The sequence below is a fragment of the Oncorhynchus keta genome, chromosome 11 (genome assembly GCF_023373465.1).
Source record: "Oncorhynchus keta strain PuntledgeMale-10-30-2019 chromosome 11, Oket_V2, whole genome shotgun sequence".
NCBI lineage: Eukaryota > Metazoa > Chordata > Actinopteri > Salmoniformes > Salmonidae > Oncorhynchus > Oncorhynchus keta.
In genome coordinates, this window is record NC_068431.1 from 15,486,294 (window position 1) to 15,505,006 (window position 18,713).

The 18,713-nt window shown below is 42.5% G+C and overlaps 2 protein-coding genes across 3 annotated transcripts in view; one reads left to right on the top strand and one right to left on the bottom strand.

The window, feature by feature from the left end:
- The window catches only part of LOC118389819 (solute carrier family 22 member 5), a 39,797-nt gene that overhangs the window by 12,194 nt on the left and 8,890 nt on the right, over positions 1-18,713 (top strand). The window contains exons 1-2 of one of the 2 annotated variants that reach the window (XM_035779686.2): positions 16,254-16,419; positions 17,775-18,434. The exons of the other annotated variant lie outside the window; for it this stretch is intronic. Of the exons in view, the coding sequence (XP_035635579.1) occupies positions 18,042-18,434 (393 nt within the window). The 5' untranslated portion in view covers positions 16,254-16,419; positions 17,775-18,041. Of the gene's footprint in view, positions 1-16,253; positions 16,420-17,774; positions 18,435-18,713 lie in introns of those variants that run through there. 2 annotated transcript variants of the gene reach the window in all.
- Positions 496-13,510, bottom strand: LOC118389818 (solute carrier family 22 member 5). Its single transcript, XM_052529583.1, has 10 exons — positions 13,058-13,510; positions 12,125-12,228; positions 11,581-11,735; positions 11,260-11,431; positions 10,889-11,015; positions 7,513-7,610; positions 6,102-6,316; positions 5,664-5,846; positions 3,215-3,350; positions 496-2,739 (listed from the first exon to the last, which is right to left on the bottom strand). The coding sequence occupies exons 1-10, from the start codon at positions 13,454-13,456 to the stop codon at positions 2,670-2,672; spliced, it is 1,659 nt and encodes a 552-aa protein (XP_052385543.1). The 5' UTR covers positions 13,457-13,510; the 3' UTR covers positions 496-2,669.

Sequence of the window (18,713 nt, forward strand, 5' to 3'; positions counted from 1 at the left end):
ACACGGCTCTCGACCTTCGCCTCTCCCGAGTACGTACGGGAGTTGCAGCGATGGGACAAGACTGTAACTACCAATTGGATACCGCAACATTTTTTAAGACACGTACACCAATTCTCAATGTAAGAACAAAAACTCTGTTCAAACTCTAATATATACAGTACTAGTCAAATGTTTGGACACACCTACTCATTCAAGGGTTTTTCTTTATTTTTACTATTTTCTACATATTATGGTTACTACATGATTCCATATGTGTTCTTTCATAGTTTTGATGTTTTCACTATTCTACAATGTAGAAAATAGTGAAAATAAATAAAAACCCTTGAATGAGTAGATGTGTTCAACCTTTTGACTGGTACTTATATATTACAAATATATATTTGCTGTCTTTATGTTGATAAAATAAAAAAAACATGAACTGGCGCACACCCAGAACAATAGTTTGTGTGTAGGTGCTGACTAACGGCGAATAAACTATAAACTATCAAAATAAAATAAGTTGCACACTCCTCGTATAATCTTTATTTAATGGATATTTACCAACGTTTCGGCATCACTGTGCCTTCCTCAGGGTAATGTCATGAATACTTGAACCAGGTTATGGAGACAAATAGTGCAATTAGTGTAACCAATGACAATAGTGAGGGGTGTGTCATAATGGTTAAGTTAATTAAAATTAATGAAACTGTTAAATTGTATATGGCATATTAAATATATTATGCTATTGTTATCATATAGAAACATAATGGAATATTGTACATCATATTAGCATCAACATACATTATTGTTTCATTCAATTTCACATAATAATTTTGTATATAATTTTTGTTACATGTAATCTGTTGGTTCAACCTTAATATATAAATGTTTATGTTGATAACATTTTTATGAGAAGCTGTGAAAGGGCTCATCTCTGCATTTTACTATGAATTCATTATTTTGTTAGGACATTTGTTGTTGTCCTCTAGCTCTGTGAGGTACAAAATCCTGGCAAGAGTCTATATAAAAATAAAACATGTGCAGTTATAAAATCAGCGAGTACAAATAAAGTACAGTTGAAGTTGGAAGTTTACAGACACTTAGGTTGGAGTCATTAAAACTTGTTTTTCAACCACTCCACATATTTCATGTAAACAAACTATAGTTTTGGCAATTTGGTTAGGACATCTACCTTCTTCTACATGACACAAGTCATTTTTAAAACAATTGTTTACAGATAGATTAATGCACTCTATCACAATTCCAGTGGGTCAGAAGTTTACATACGCTAAGTTGACTGTGCCTTTAAACAGCTTGGAAAATTCCAGAAAATGATGTCAAGGCTTTAGAAGCTTCTGATAGTCTAATTGACATAATTTGAGTCAATTGGAGGTGTACCTGTGGATGTATTTCAAAGGCTACCTTCAAACTCAGTGCCTCTTTGCTTGACATCATGGAAAAATCTAAATAAATCAGCCAAGACCTCAGAACAAAAAATAATTGTAGACCTCCACAAGTCTGGTTCATCCTTGGGAGCAATTTCCAAATGCCTGAAGGTACCTCGCTCATCTGTATAAACAATAGTATGCAAGTATAAACACCATGGGACCACGCAGCCATCATACAGCTCAGGAAGGAGATGCGTTCTGTCTCCTAGAAATGAACATACTTTGGTGCAAAAAGTGCAAATCATTCCCAGAACAAGAGCAAAGGACCTTGTGAAGTTGCTGGAGGAAACAGTAACAAAAGTATCTATATCCACAGTAAAATGAGTCCTATATCAACATAACCTGAAAGGCCGCTCAGCAAGGAAGAAGCCACTGCTCCAAAACAGCCATAAAAAAGCCAGACTACGGTTTGCAAATGCACATGGGGACAAAGATTGTACTTTTTGGAGAAATGTCCTCTAGTCTGATGAAACAAAAATAGAACTGTTTGGCCATAATGACCATCGTTATGTTTGGAGGAAAAAGGGGGAGGCTTGCAAGCTGAAGAACACCATCCCAACCGTCAAGCACGGGGGTGGCAGCATCAAGCACACTTCCAAAGTTGTGGGAAAATGGCTTAAGGACAACAAAGTCAAGGTATTGGAGTAGCCATCACAATGCCCTGACTTCAATCCTATAGAAAATTTGTGGGCATAACTGAAAAAGTGTGTGCGAGAAAGATGGCCTACAAACCTGACTCAGTTACACCAGCTCTGTCAGGAGGAATGGGCCAAAATTAAATTCTTATCGTGGGAAGCTTGTGGAAGGCTACCCAAAACGTTTGAGCCAAGTTAAACCATTTAAAAGGCAATGCTACCAAATACTAACTGAGTGTATATAAACTTCTGTCCCTCTGGGAATGTGATGAAAGAAGTAAAAGCTGAAATAAATCATTCTCGCTACTATTATTCTGACATTTCACATTCTTACAATAAAGTGGTGATCCTAACTGGCCTAAGACAGGAAAGTTTTACAAGGATTAAAAGTCAGGAATTGTGGAAAAAAATGAGTTTAAATGTATTTGGCTAAGGTGTATGTAAACTTCCGACTTCAACTTTAAGTACAAAATATGCAAAACAATACTGATACTTCATACATAGAAAATGCATAGAAAAAGTTATTTATAAGCATATTGGTTAGTTACACAATGTGGTAGGTAATACAAGTACATGTTGAAAGAACAACTGAGGTGTCCAGTAGCTGTCACAAAGTATCGGACACATCTTCCTCTCCTGTAGATTGGCTCAGTTTATACACTGATCTCTTTTTCCATCTAAAGGGATAGGCAAAAAATAGGCCATTGACATATCAGACAATTATCATCATCTCAGAAACAAGTGTGTGATTCTGGTTTCGAGTAAGCTTCAAAGAATGGTTGGTTATTGATAAACTAAGTTGATAAAAATGCTTTTCACATTCTTAAAGTTTTGGGTACAAACTTCTTGAATATAAACTGTTAAATATGAAACATGAAATGTTTCCACCTGTACAATTGTAGAGCTCATGTATTATAACTCCAGTGCCCCGTGCCTTTTTGACCAGCTGGGTTGTGTCCCTAAAAACCAACAAACTGAAAACGGACCAAAACATCCTGAACTTGTCAATTAAGACTCTTGTTTTCCATTGCAAAAGGGTTTGCTGCGGTGTGCACTAAGGAATATGACCCTGTTGTCCCTGTGGCACTGTTACACTACCCTGCCAGCAGAGAGCATCACACATACAGCAGCCTTGGTATTATATGGCCTTACCCTGGGAAGGTCTGCATGTGAGTGATGGTGTCTGGAAGAGGCATACGATGGCTCTCAGGCAGCAGGAGGCTAAGCAACCCAGACAGAGCTGTAAGACTCCCCATTAGAATGTATGGCAGCGACTTGGAACAGCCTCCTGTGTCAAAGACAGCAGCAATACATGAGAGAGTGGAAAACATTGTTTTCAATTAGATCAGCTCAAAACAATGCTATGAACAAAAGGTGAAGAGACAAGAGTGTTTTATGCTCTGCTTCTGCCTGTATGTCTGGCAGAGGAGGTTGGTGGGAGGAGCTATAGGAGGGTGTGCTCATTGTAATGGCTGAAATTGAATAAATATAACGGTATCAAACAGATCAAACATATGGAAACAACATGTTTGACTCCGTTACATTAACTGCATTCCAGCCATTACAATGAGCTCATCCTCCTATAGCTCCCCCCACCAGCCTTCTTTGATGTCTGGATGCATAAATCACCTGGTTTGACTGTATTTAACAAGTTTGACCAGGACTGGATACAGTAAAGAGTAAATGTAAGAAGGTAAGAGGAAGCCCCAGTTGCCAGAGAGAGAGGGGGACGGAAGGGTTCCAAACTCATACAGACTGGGCAGGATAGGAAGTGGCAGAGGGGACAGAGCCATCACACACATCTGACTAATGAGGGAGAGGGAGAGGAATGTGTGTCTACCCAACAGACAGAGAGGACAGAGGAGAGAGGGAGGGGAATGTGTGTCTGCCCAACAGACAGAGAGGACAGAGGAGAGAGGGAGAGGAATGTGTGTCTACCCAACAGACAGAGAGGACAGAGGAGAGAGGGAGGGGAATGTGTGTCTGCCCAACAGACAGAGAGGACAGAGGAGAGAGGGAGGGGAATGTGTGTCTGCCCAACAGACAGAGAGGACAGAGGAGAGAGGGAGAGGAATGTGTGTCTACCCAACAGACAGAGAGGACAGAGGAGAGAGGGAGGGGAATGTGTGTCTGCCCAACAGACAGAGAGGACAGAGGAGAGAGGGAGGGGAATGTGTGTCTGCCCAACAGACAGAGAGGACAGAGGAGAGAGGGAGGGGAATGTGTGTCTGCCCAACAGACAGAGAGGACAGAGGAGAGAGGGAGGGGAATGTGTGTCTGCCCAACAGACAGAGAGGACAGAGGAGAGAGGGAGGGGAATGTGTGTCTGCCCAACAGACAGAGAGGACAGAGGAGAGAGGGAGAGGAATGTGTGTCTGCCCAACAGACAGAGAGGACAGAGGAGAGAGGGAGGGGAATGTGTGTCTGCCCAACAGACAGGGAGGGGAATGTGTGTCTGCCCAACAGACAGAGAGGAGAGAGGGAGGGGAATGTGTGTCTGCCCAACAGACAGAGAGGAGAGAGGGAGGGGAATGTGTGTCTGCCCAACAGACAGAGAGGAGAGAGGGAGGGGAATGTGTGTCTGCCCAACAGACAGAGAGGACAGAGGAGAGAGGGAGGGGAATGTGTGTCTGCCCAACAGACAGAGAGGACAGAGGAGAGAGGGAGGGGAATGTGTGTGTGCCCAACAGACAGAGAGGACAGAGGAGAGAGGGAGGGGAATGTGTGTGTGCCCAACAGACAGAGAGGACAGAGGAGAGAGGGAGGGGAATGTGTGTCTGCCCAACAGACAGAGAGGACAGAGGAGAGAGGGAGGGGAATGTGTGTCTGCCCAACAGACAGAGAGGACAGAGGAGAGAGGGAGGGGAATGTGTGTCTGCCCAACAGACAGAGAGGACAGAGGAGAGAGGGAGGGGAATGTGTGTCTGCCCAACAGACAGAGAGGACAGAGGAGAGAGGGAGGGGAATGTGTGTCTGCCCAACAGACAGAGGACAGAGGAGAGAGGGAGGGGAATGTGTGTCTGCCCAACAGACAGAGAGGACAGAGGAGAGAGGGAGGGGAATGTGTGTCTGCCCAACAGACAGAGAGGACAGAGGAGAGAGGGAGGGGAATGTGTGTCTGCCCAACAGACAGAGAGGACAGAGGAGAGAGGGAGGGGAATGTGTGTCTACCCAACAGACAGAGAGGAGAGGAGTTGATAAGATAGCACTATATTTTTTCCTACTAAATGTTTTGTATTTATTGAGAAACTATATGGTAACAAACAATACTTGCAGTTCGTTATTAATTTTCCTATTTATCGAGAAACTACACGGTAACAAGCAGTACGGAAAAATCTATTTGTTTAAGTGGTGGGGATTGTGTACACTTGCTCTTAAACTCGCTGTTGTTCATTTCTAGTTACTGTATGTAATTACACATTTTTCCATGTAGTTTCTGAGAAAATACAAAGTAAAAAGTACTAAACTTCACATCCTAAACTTCCGCATGACAGTGATAGGCTAAACAATAACAAAGAGACAAAGGGGTGATATTACTGCTCTGCAGTGCTTCCATGTGCACATCTGTCTTTCCTTCAGCTTCGCTTTGAGTCCTACCCACCCAGATAGATGAAGTATGGGGCAGAGATGCTCCCCACTCTGGAGGCCATGGAACAGGCCCCTATGGCTGTGTTCCTCACGACAGTGGGGTAGAGCTCAGCCGTGTAGGCGTACACGATGGAAAAAGCTGCAGTTACACCAAACTTCCCCAGCATCTCTAGTGCAGTGGACACAGAGCTCAGATCTGCCATGGACACAGCAATGGAGGGCCAATTAAGGTCATGTCATAGATTCTTATAGAAGGGTGCATTTGTTATTGTAATATACTATTCCATACCTGAAATCTTGTCACCATTCTATGTCATCAATTGTCCCGTTTCAAACTCAATATTGTTGATTCAATCTGATTTTAATCTGCATGTCTATTTCTCTCTGTTATTAAGGGTGATGTGATAACAGAATGCCTTTATGAATACCACTATCTTTGTTTGAGTCTTACTTGGTGGTATGAGGTTTATGCAGAGCAGCACCACCCCACCCAGAAACAGAGTGGAGAAGAGACACAGGCGCCGGGGGCAGCAGCGGAACATGAGCCAGGCCATGGTATAGGCAGGGACCTCAATGGCAGCAGACAGGAAACAGTTCAGATAGGAGCTCCCTGCCAGGTTGGACGTGTTCAGTGACAAGGCAAAGTACCCGATGGACAGAATGGTCCTGAAGAGACAAACAAGGGTTGCATCAATCATTGTTTGCGTCCCACCTAATTCCCTATACAGTGCACTACCCTTGACCAGAGCCTGTAGACATGGCCTTTTGAAGTGACAATCAACACACATTACTGTACCATGCTGGTACAGGGAATGAAACCCTCTGTCATAACGGTGCAGGGAATGGAACCCTCTGTCATAACGGTGCAGGGAATGGAACCCTCTGTCATAACGGTGCAGGGAATGAAACCCTCTGTCATAACGGTGCAGGGAATGAAACCCTCTGTCATAACGGTGCAGGGAATGAAACCCTCTGTCATAACGGTGCAGGGAATGGAACCCTCTGTCATAACGGTGCAGGGAATGGAACCCTCTGTCATAACGGTGCAGGGAATGAAACCCTCTGTCATAACGGTGCAGGGAATGAAACCCTCTGTCATAACGGTGCAGGGAATGAAACCCTCTGTCATAACGGTGCAGGGAATGAAACCCTCTGTCATAACGGTGCAGGGAATGAAACCCTCTGTCATAACGGTGCAGGGAATGAAACCCTCTGTCATAACGGTGCAGGGAATGAAACCCTCTTCATAACGTGCAGGGAATGGAACCCTCTGTCATAACGGTGCAGGGAATGAAACCCTCTGTCATAAATGCAGGGGAATGGAACCCTAGGTGCAGGGAATGGAACCCTCTGTCATAACGGTGCAGGGAATGAAACCCTCTGTCATAACGGTGCAGGGAATGAAACCCTCTGTCATAACGGTGCAGGGAATGAAACCCTCTGTCATAACGGTGCAGGGAATGAAACCCTCTGTCATAACGGTGCAGGGAATGAAACCCTCTGTCATAACGGTGCAGGGAAGGAAACCCTCTGTCATAACGGTGCAGGGAAGGAAAGCAACAATTCAAGCGCCATTACTTAGCTCCTCATACAAGAAGTCAGACTGTAAAATGCATTTAGTCGACCGAAACATCAACCAAATAAATGACCCCTAGGTGTGTGGGAACCCCTAGATAACATAATCTGTGTGGGAACCCCTAGATAACATAATCTGTGTGGGAACCCCTAGATAACATTATCTGTGTGGGAGTAATTCTTGTAAGAGGTCGGAAACCAAGATGAGGATAAAAAAGTAAGTTTTGTGTAATGTGTTTTGTTTGTTATTGGCGATGCAGGGTGTCAGGGGAATGGACAAGACTCACCAGACCAGCCACAGCGTGATGGACACCCAACGGATGTTGCTGGAACTCACCAGATCGCAGATGTTGTGGGCCACCAACTTCCCAGCCTTGGGCTCTAACTGCAGTACAGTAAAGCACACTTGTCACAACAGGCATGCTTGATTAAACTTGTGCAATGGGTTGACCTACAGGCCCAGCCATGAGTTTCAAAGGACAGTTATACAATTTATGTGACAGCATAATGCCACATTGAGAAGTGAAGGAGAAATTTTATTTACCTTTATTTAACTAGGCAAGTCAGTTAAGAACAAATTCTTATTTTCAACAATGGCCTAGGAACAGTGGGTTAACTGCCTGTTCAGGGTCAGAAAGACAGATTTGTACGTTGTCAGCTCGGGGATTTGAACTTGCAACCTTCCGGTTACTAGTCCAATGCTCTAACCACTAGGCTACCCTGCCGCCCCAGATAAGATAAGCAAATACACATAACACAAGTTAGCCTGGAGGTAATTTTACAGGTCATGTACACCACAGCAGGTCAAACACACTGGATTGTAATTCGTTAATCAAATCATATCAAATCAAATCCAATTTTATTTGTCACATACACATGGTTAGCAGATGTTAATGCGAGTGTAGCGAAATGCTTGATAATCTTAGAGTAGGAGTGCTGATCTAGGATCAGGTCCCCGTGTCCATTAAATATCCTAGATCAGTACCTATACTTTGAGATGCTTTAAGAATAAAGGCCAAGGTGACAAGGTACAAATCTGTCGTTCTGCCCCTGAGCAAGGCAGTTAACCCACTGTTCCCCGGTCGCCGATGACGTGGACGTCGATTAAGGAAGCCCCCCGCACCTCTCCAATTCAGAGGGGTTGGGTTAAATGCGGAAGACACATTTCAGTTGAATGCATTCAGTTGTGCAATTGTCTAGGTATCCCCCCTTTCCTTTCCTTTGTCTTACAACTTTGTCTTACAACTCCCTGGAGGAAAGTACTAGCTACCTGTGAGGCCTGCAATGCAATGCATGATACCTCCAGAAAATGTTAGAAACTCAGAAACAAAAGGTTGAGAAGCCTTGACTGGACTATTCAAGTTCACAGTGAGAAGCCTTGACTGGACTATTCAAGTTCACAGTGAGAAGCCTTGACTGGACTATTTGAGTTCACAGTGAGAAGCCTTGACTGGACTATTCAAGTTCACAGTGAGAAGCCTTGACTGGACTATTCAAGTTCACAGTGAGGAGCATTAACTGGACTATTTGAGTTCACAGTGAGAAGCCTTGACTGTACTATTCAAGTTCAAAGTGAGGAGCCTTGACTGGACTATTTGAGTTCACAGTGAGAAGCCTTGACTGGACTATTCAAGTTCACAGTGAGAAGCCTTGACTGGACTATTTGAGTTCACAGTGAGGAGCCTTGACTGGACTATTTGAGTTCACAGTGAGAAGCCTTGACTGGACTATTTGAGTTCACAGTGAGGAGCCTTGACTGGACTAGTCGAGTTCACAGTGAGAAACCTTGACTGGACTAGTTGAGTTCACAGTGAGAAGCCTTGACTGGACTAGTTGAGTTCACAGTGAGAAGCCTTGACTGGACTAGTTGAGTTCATAGTGAGAAGCCTTGACTGGACTAGTTGAGTTCACAGTGAGAAGCCTTGACTGGACTAGTTGAGTTCACAGTGAGAAGCCTTGACTGGACTAGTTGAGTTCACAGTGAGAAGCCTTGACTGGACTAGTTGAGTTCACAGTGAGAAGCCTTGACTGGACTAGTTGAGTTCACAGTGAGAAGCCTTGACTGGACTAGTTGAGTTCACAGTGAGAAGCCTTGACTGGACTAGTTGAGTTCACAGTGAGAAGCCTTGACTGGACTAGTCAGTGAGAGTTCACAGTGAGAAGCCTTGACTGGACTAGTTGAGTTCACAGTGAGAAGCCTTGACTGGACTAGTTGAGTTCACAGTGAGGAGCCTTGACTGGACTAGTTGAGTTCACAGTGAGAAGCCTTGACTGGACTAGTTGAGTTCACAGTGAGAAGCCTTGACTGGACTAGTTGAGTTCACAGTGAGAAGCCTTGACTGGACTAGTCGAGTTCACAGTGAGAAGCCTTGACTGGACTAGTTGAGTTCACAGTGAGAAGCCTTGACTGGACTAGTTGAGTTCACAGTGAGAAGCCTTGACTGGACTAGTTGAGTTCACAGTGAGAAGCCTTGACTGGACTAGTTGAGTTCACAGTGAGAAGCCTTGACTGGACTAGTTGAGTTCACAGTGAGAAGCCTTGACTGGACTAGTTGAGTTCACAGTGAGAAGCCTTGACTGGACTAGTTGAGTTCATAGTGAGAAGCCTTGACTGGACTAGTTGAGTTCACAGTGAGAAGCCTTGACTGGACTATTTGAGTTCACAGTGAGGAGCCTTGACTGGACTAGTTGAGTTCACAGTGAGAAGCCTTGACTGGACTATTTGAGTTCACAGTGAGAAGCCTTGACTGGACTATTTGAGTTCACAGTGAGGAGCCTTGACTGGACTAGTTGAGTTCACAGTGAGAAGCCTTGACTGGACTAGTTGAGTTCACAGTGAGAAGCCTTGACTGGACTAGTTGAGTTCACAGTGAGAAGCCTTGACTGGACTAGTTGAGTTCACAGTGAGAAGCCTTGACTGGACTAGTTGAGTTCACAGTGAGAAGCCTTGACTGGACTAGTCGAGTTCACAGTGAGAAGCCTTGACTGGACTAGTTGAGTTCACAGTGAGAAGCCTTGACTGGACTAGTTGAGTTCACAGTGAGAAGCCTTGACTGGACTAGTTGAGTTCATAGTGAGATTAGTAAACAGCCAGACAGACATTCCAAACACCATGGGGTTCTTTTATTTTTTTGTTTTTATCAGTAGGCTGCTAATAATCATAAATCACACAAATGGAGAGAGATGAATGAACAAGTAGCGGAACAATTCCAATGACATAAGAGTGTTTTGAAACTTGACCAGGTCCATAGGCTGTCATTGTGGCGGTTTATGTGAGTTCACATGTAAGTGTTCTGAAGTGACCTGTAAAGTTTAGTGTTTGAAGTCCTGTTTGATCATTTAATTACTTGTTTTTACCTCCACAGGACGCTGAAAAACTCAAGATTGTAAGAATTAAAGCTAAAGGGGAAAAACCACAAAAGAATACCAGTGAAACAGAAGCTAGACAAACATCTTTGGAGTAATGCAAACAAACAACTTGTCCAAAACCAAAATTACTTTTGTGTGACTGAGAGGATTCTATGTGATCAATATGGTAAGAATTCCACATAATCTAGAGAGCATGGCTATAGCCTTATTGTTATTACCTTCACAATATTGTCAGAGCTGCAGTTTGTGCATAACGGTAAAAGCTAAAGGTTGATGTGGGGTTGAAGAAATCACCTGTACAGGCCGGAAGATGACCTCTGGTGCTGTGACTCTGTTCCTCCTGGCAGCATCTCTCAGTATGGCCTCAGCCTCCTCCACTCTTCCCTGAGAGAGCAGCCATCTGGGAGACTCTGGGATGAACCTGCAACATCACAAAAAATAACCAGGTTCATATCAAAGCTAGCCTGGTCCCAGATCTGTTTCTGCTCTTGCAAACTCCCTTGCCGTTACTATCAAGCCAAAATAAATATTCATGACAATGAGTAACATGGAGTTAGGATGATAGCACAGACAGACTGGCACTCATGCTATATCAAAGTCAAGTAATTGAATGGGCTTTAGTGAAGGATTGAATACCCTGCATACAGTATATTACACACACCTACCACCAAAAAGGGACATAAAGGAAGCCTGGGAGGGTGAGGGCTAGCATCAGCATCCTCCAGTCTCTGATGAAGAAGGCCACTGCTGGAAGGAGCGTGTAGCCAATGGTGTAGAACATACAAACTCCAAGAGTGGAGTAGATTATCCGTTTGGATGGAGATAAAATTTCGGTTCCTGTAGATGAGAATAATTTCTAAATGTATGAGAAGTGAAATGGTGCATCGGGCTTAAAGAAAACATTGTGCACATCAACACCAGTAACAACTGTGTAATAATGACATTGGATAAAATCATGAATGAATGATCAAGATAAATAATGATACCTAGCACAAATGCAGCCACATAATTTGAGATTTGCCCCATCCCGACAACAAAGAATAAGGCACAGAATACAACCCAGGTTGGAGAGAAGACCTGGATAAATGTGAACACAGTCTGAACTCCCATGGTGGCAAAGAGAACATTTTTCCTCCCAAACCTGAGAGAAATAAAAGTTAGGTTGAAATCATCCACATGCAGATTATGAGTAGGCTATTCCTAAACATATTCAATCAGGTGAAGAATTCTAAATGATCCTCCAAGGATATAAAATGTTTTTATGGGACACTGTGTAACAGTTTTCTGTGCTTACTGCTAAAACTAATCTCTAAGGAAATGATGAAAAACAGAAAACGAATAGCCAAGCATTGGGGAGGAAGTGTCCAAACTGAAGACGCTAAACATGTGACATAGGGTTTGTTCCAAATGGCACACTTTTCCCTAGATGGTGTACTCTTATTGAACAGAGACCCATTGGACCTGGTCAAAATAGTGCACACTATGTAGGGAAAAGTGTGCCACTTGGGACTCACCCAGGCCATCCATTACCTGTCAGAGAGCTGGCCAGAGAGGAAGGAGCCAGTGAGGACACCACAGAAGAACACAGAAGAAGTCAATGGGTTCTTCCACTTATCAGCACACACCAGGTCCCACTACACTCATACAAACAATCACACACACACACACACACACACACACACACACACACACACACACACACACGCACACACACACACACACACACACACACACACACACACACACACACACACACACACACACACCAAAGAGAGAGAGAGAGAACACATTAAGGGATAATGAATGAATGAATGATGGGCAAAATAATTGGACATACAGTGGACATAGTAGTTGGGCAATATGAACAATCATTGGGCTAAATCGTAAAAAATAACATATAGGTGAGACGTTTGGGAAGATCAGGTGAATAGATTTAGTTTAAAAAACAAGTAATTTGACGTTATGGGTTATTGGTAGGTTGTACAATTACGTTCTTCATCTAGGCCTACTGTGGACCACATGGAGGATGCCTGTTCATCTGAGATCAATAGCCTTTTGTGAAGGCAAACATTTCAGAACGTGAGCTCATCGTAGAGCCTACGCAATATGCAGTTGGAACCCGTATGGTGAATAGCCTACTTTCCCAAACGTTGATGATGGAATATGCTAACAACTGTGCAGTGATGCATAAATTAATACTTTGCCAAATACTTCATTCATTTGCCACGGAATAGCTACAAAATTACAGCGAAAGCAACGCAACACTGTTTCACTCGCTGTAACAACATTTTACTCCCACAAAAATGTGTCACAGTATAGCTATAAAGTGAGTGGAAGCAATGCAACACTGTTTCACTCGCTGCAACAATGTTTGACTCCCATTAAAAAAAAACATCGTATCCAGACGGACAACCGAAATAAAACAAAAACCCCACCCGTTTTAACCGTCGCATCTCATCATACCTCGGACACAATAGTGGAGATGTACGTCCCCCGATCGTATTCCCAGCCATCCAAACAGGTCTCTTGTTGTATTTCAGAAACGTTGACATCGATCCCTGGGACATAACCTCTTTCTGAAAAACTCTGTATGACATCGAGTTTGTATCTGGCGCATTTACTGAGCACAACAGTCCCGCTTTCCTCCTCCAAAGGAATACTGTGATTTCTCCATTCGCCAGTAATGTTCGCATTTGCTGGTATGAGGCAATGGTGGGATGGTGTATCACCGATGAACACAATGGACATACCTGTAAAGCCGTTAGGGATGATACTCAAACATAAGAGAAAGAACACCATCTGTTGGAACGGTCCCCATTCCCCAAGAAAGGCAGTGTTATCCTCATAGCCATTCTCAGTCATTATAAAGATTGGAAGTGGGTTATTAGTGCGGCCCAGTGGAGAGAACAGTTTGTCCTTTATAGGGGGAGTAATTTGGGGTTGGAGTACCTCACATGTGAACTCCAACATCAAAAGAGTGACATATGACCCTGTTATTTCTCAAGGCTCACTTGTTCTCTCACCCTGATATTTAGCTGTTGGCTTCATTTTGCATCAGCTAAATCCATCATCTTTAAGAGGGTAGGTAAATCTAGAACACTCACAGAGTCTAATAATACAGGCAAATGTGTATTTACACATAATGCATTTTCACAGAGCTATCATTGCATTCATAACTCGAAATAGTTATGATAAGACCTCCCCAGGTTGTGAAAGTAAATGTCATTCTTTTGGAGACTGTAAGAGCTGTTGTATGGTGTATCTCGAACCTAATCTGAGTACAATGACAGATTAAAGGGAAATGCTTGTTTTATGCTTGGCTAATACATCCAGCATGCTGCTCCAAAGAACTGTTGGTGACTGAAGTGATGCGTTCACCTTTTCCTATGCATTTATTTGAGTGGTATCATTTTTCTTTTTTAGATGTGTTAAATTCAAATGTTCTCCTCTCTCTTTACCAAGCACACTGACAGAAGAATGAGAGATTACACTGAAGTCATTGCTTTCCTGGGGCAGAATAGACTTCTGGAGGGTTTTCTTCCTTCTGAACAGTTGACCACTGTCTGTGTTTAGGATGACCATGTGGTCGGCATGATATCTCACCCGGAATCATTAAAGAGGTGCAGAAAGTTCCTAATGCCTCCTCGACATTGTACTTTGAGTTTCTGGTTGGTTCCCTGGTCCCAGGCCAGCTGTCTGACAGTTATATATACGGCATTAAGTCTGTTACGCACAGTAATTTGAGATAAAATTCATGATTAGATTACACTGCTCAAGGGTAGATCATATAATATTTAAAATAACCTTAAGTATCTATTGTACTGTGTCAGTACAATGTCCACTTTGGAAGTCCTCTTCGCCCCTTTTTTCTGCTGTGTTTTTCTTCATCCTCATCTAGTCCTTATCTCCCTCGTGGGAGGTCTTCTGTGTTGTTTTCTTCTCTGTTGGTGCCTCTGTGATATCCCATAATGCCACTACATGTGTACTGGTTAAGCAAAGGAATGGAGTAGAGAACCTGTAATAAAGATGTTTCTGAGGTAAAAGCTGGCTTCTTTACTTTGCTTCTCAGGAACTCACGCCAACTGCCAATCAGGGGCCATACTGTCAACTAGGGTTTTGTCCTAGCATATCTAGTATCTACATGGCTTTTCAGAAGGAGACCCCTTCTGTCAACTTTTCATCTCTTGTGAACCTCTTTCTGCTGGAGATGTTCCGCAAAGAGCTAGCAGAGCAGTGGAGCAGATCCAGTCAAAAGGGTATGTCCTGACATTCAAGGTCACAACACCTTTATGAGTTCATCCTAATATAACTGCATCGTGTCCTCAGGTTGTGCCAAAGGGAGAAAAGGTTAGGACTACATAAGACCTGAACAAACAGGAAAGATAAAACCCTGATTGTATAATATATTTGTAAGTGATAATTATAATAATGACCCCATAATGACCTAATCCACATATCTGATTATATATGACAAAGGAAAAACACTTCTTCTATTATGTATAGCGTTATGTAATATTTGTAGTGAGGCAGGTAGCCTAGTGGTTAAGAGCATTGGGCCAGTAACCATAAGGTTCCTGGTTTGAATCCCTGAGCCGACTAGGTGAATTGTCTGCAGATGTGCCCTTGGAGCAAGGCACGTAACCCTAATTGCTCTTGTTAGTCACTCTGGATAAGAACATCTGCTAAATGACTCAAATGTAATAATGATGTGCAAGATTTTAAGATGTTGGGGAGCGAGGTGCTAAACTGGCATATGGAATTGTTTTAAGATGATCATACTACGTATGGATCATTTCGCTATTTGCTTTAGAATTTTAGGGCCCCTTTAGGTATCAAAAGAAGTATAAAATATTGATAAAATGGAGAACACCATCATGTTCGTGCAATTTTATTTTTACATACCGTATGTAACTTTGATTACCGGTGCATCAATGGACTCTAGGGGGATAGCTTGAGGGGATCTAACAAACTGAACTGTCGATGTAATGTAACATGACTTTATGAAATGTATTATAACAAGTGATATGTTTTGAGATGTCTTTTTATTTGTATTTTTCAAAATTTAGAAAAGCAAATGACAGAATTCTAATACAAGTAGAATAACTTAAAGGGACGTACCTCTAAATGACCCAAAAAAACATTAAATAACTAACATTTGGCATTATGCAACGAAACAGTCTCTTTTTGTTTTGAAGACCAATAGATACGGGGGTATGCAAATGCTGATCTGGCACAATACATAAACAAAGTCCATCAAAATCAATGATCAACCAAGCAGTTAAACTAGTCATATTACTACTCAAGGAAGTCCATTCATTATCTGCCCTCTCATTGGTGTTGATTAAACCAGTCAACAGTCAAAAGTATCACTTCCACATGTCAAAGATAGCTACTATGTATTTACTATATGTTGTGTCTATTGGATGTCAAAATAAACATAATTCAAGGAACAATTATATCTGGTGCTAAGAACATGGGTCTTTACATTCCATCAGCGGGAGTCACCTCAATGTAGAGAATCATTTGAGGAGTTGTTTAAACAGATGACAATTAGGCTCCTTCCCAGCACTCCCCCCCGAAAAAAGGCTTTCCACAATCAACTCAAATCTGTTGAGTCAGGGGACAACTCTAATGATGTTGATGTACTTCAACGATTGATTACCCAGGGAAATAATCTTGTCAGGTATTAATTAATTAATTTAATCACTGATTGTAAGAGAGAATAAAAATCCCCAAACACCAGCTAGGGAGGTTAAATCAGGTCTGAAACCCGACTGAGCACATATGGTTGAGTACGATCTGAAAAAAAGACAAGAAACAAGAATGTAAGTACAGTTGAAATTCCTTGATATCAAAGCTTGGTGCCCTAACTAACCCTAACCCTAGATGTAGCTTTTCCAATGGCAACTTCAAAACCACCTTGTTTTCTGGAAGTATTAGCTATTTGAATAGACAAAAATGTTCAGTATGCTGCCAACCATTCATTATGTATTTTACTGAAGTACATTATTGTGCCATGAATTACATGTGTTGACATACAGTGAACTACATTTCAACTTGTCAGCTTTAGAAAAGTTTGTCAATTTTTAATGCTATCTAAGCCGTTCACAGTACAATCGCATGCAATTCCTGGGGGTATTTGTGAGAGGAAGGAATGATGTTTAGAGAAAATGATACAAGGCATTTAGTACCAGGACTAACTTTATATACATATTAATATGGCAGTTAAAACCCCCATGCAGTCTTTAACATTTTATTTTGACATCATCACTGTTATGTATGATAAATCACTGTGTTTGTTAATTTAATGAAAATAACTCCAAATATATTTTGTATCATTTATATTCCTGAGCCTCCTTTGCCATTGAAATGCTCAGTCTGATCATGTAGGCTGATCAATACACATATATTTACATACACAGCCTTGAGTGGCAGATCGGATCACCTAGACCAGGGGTACTCAACTCTTACCCTATGAGGTCCAGAGCCTGCTGGTTTTCTGTTCTACCTGATAATAATTTGCAAATACCGGGTGTCTCAGGTCTAAATCAGTCCCTGGTTGGAGGGGAACAATTAAAAAAACACAGTGTCAATGGCTTCGAGGTCCAGAGTTGAGGTTGATGGGTCTAGACTCTAGAACACGTGTCAAACTCATTCCATGGAGGGCCGAGTGTCTGCAGGTTTTCACTCCTCACTTGTACTTGATAGATGAAGGTCACTAATTAGTAAAGACCTCCCCTCACCTGGATGTCTAGGTCTTAATTAAAAGGAAAAAAACAAAAACCTACAGATTCTAGAGCCTCCATGGAATGAGTTTGACAGCCCTGCACTAGGGCCTACCCCACTTACCCCATCAAAGTAGGAGGATACATATGCAAATAAAAGATTAATAATAATCAGAATGATCAGATCAGATTGTCACGATCTGGGCCAAAAACTCTGAAATTCCAGGCATTTTTTCCCAAACAGCTCTTACACAAAAAGGGCATTATCATAATTTTCACAATTTCAGACTGTTATCTCGACCTCATTAAACATCTAATATTTAACTGAACTGCCACTTTAATATGGTCAGTATGTCTTTGATGATCAAATATATATTTCAGCTCAATCAGAAATATGAGTTAGAAGTCTTTCACTGATGTTTAACAGGTTATGTTCTCTACCACTTTTTGAACAGAGAAAGGTGGATACAACCGTTCCCTGCTGGGGATTAACACTGGGATCAACTCTCTGGGACGGGGCGAATGGAACAGCTGTGCTCTGTGGCTTGTTGTTAAGGGGCCCTGGACTTACCCATGTCTGTATACTGCAGCTTGGAAGTTGTAATTCTGTCCTGTTGAGCATTTGCTAGAAGAGAACTTAACTCCTCACTACCCTCCACATATCTGAGAGACACGTATCAAACCGTTTCAGGTGCTCCACTTTTCCTCTTACTGCCATAAGAATGGGAGATTATGATGACGTTACTGCCTTCCTGGGTCAGAAAGGACCTTTTTTCTATAGGACTTTCTTTCTTCTGAACACACTTTTCATCTCCACTGGATTCTTTGGTCTGTTCATTGTATTTGTTGGAGCAACTCCCCCACACCACTGTTTTGTCCCAGACTCGGGCAACCTGAGCGAGGCATGGAGGAAGGCCATCATTCCCATAGAGGTGGTGAACGGACAGGAGGAGGAGAGCAAGTGCAGCAGATACAGGCTGGATGTGGTCAGAAACCTGTCTGCTCTGGGCTACATCCCCGGCCTGGACGTCAACCTCACTGAGGTGGAGCAGGAGTACTGTGTGGATGGATGGAGCTACAGCAAAGATATATACCAGTCCACCATAGTCACTGAGGTGAGTATATGTTGCCCAGGGCAGTCATGTGTCACAAACATTTGGCCATGAAGTAATGAATTGGTAGTACTACACCTAGTATGTTTCTTGCTTAGATAATTACCAGAATCATGAGTATCTAATCAAACATGCCACTGATATTTGATTTGGAATTACAGTATTGGGAATTGTTGAGTGATCAAAGTCACTGGGGAGGTGTTAACGGCTTTGGTAATTGCCTGAAACTTCCATTGGCATCAGTGAAAATGTGCAACATCCCCAGCTCCTGTCCTTCTCTTA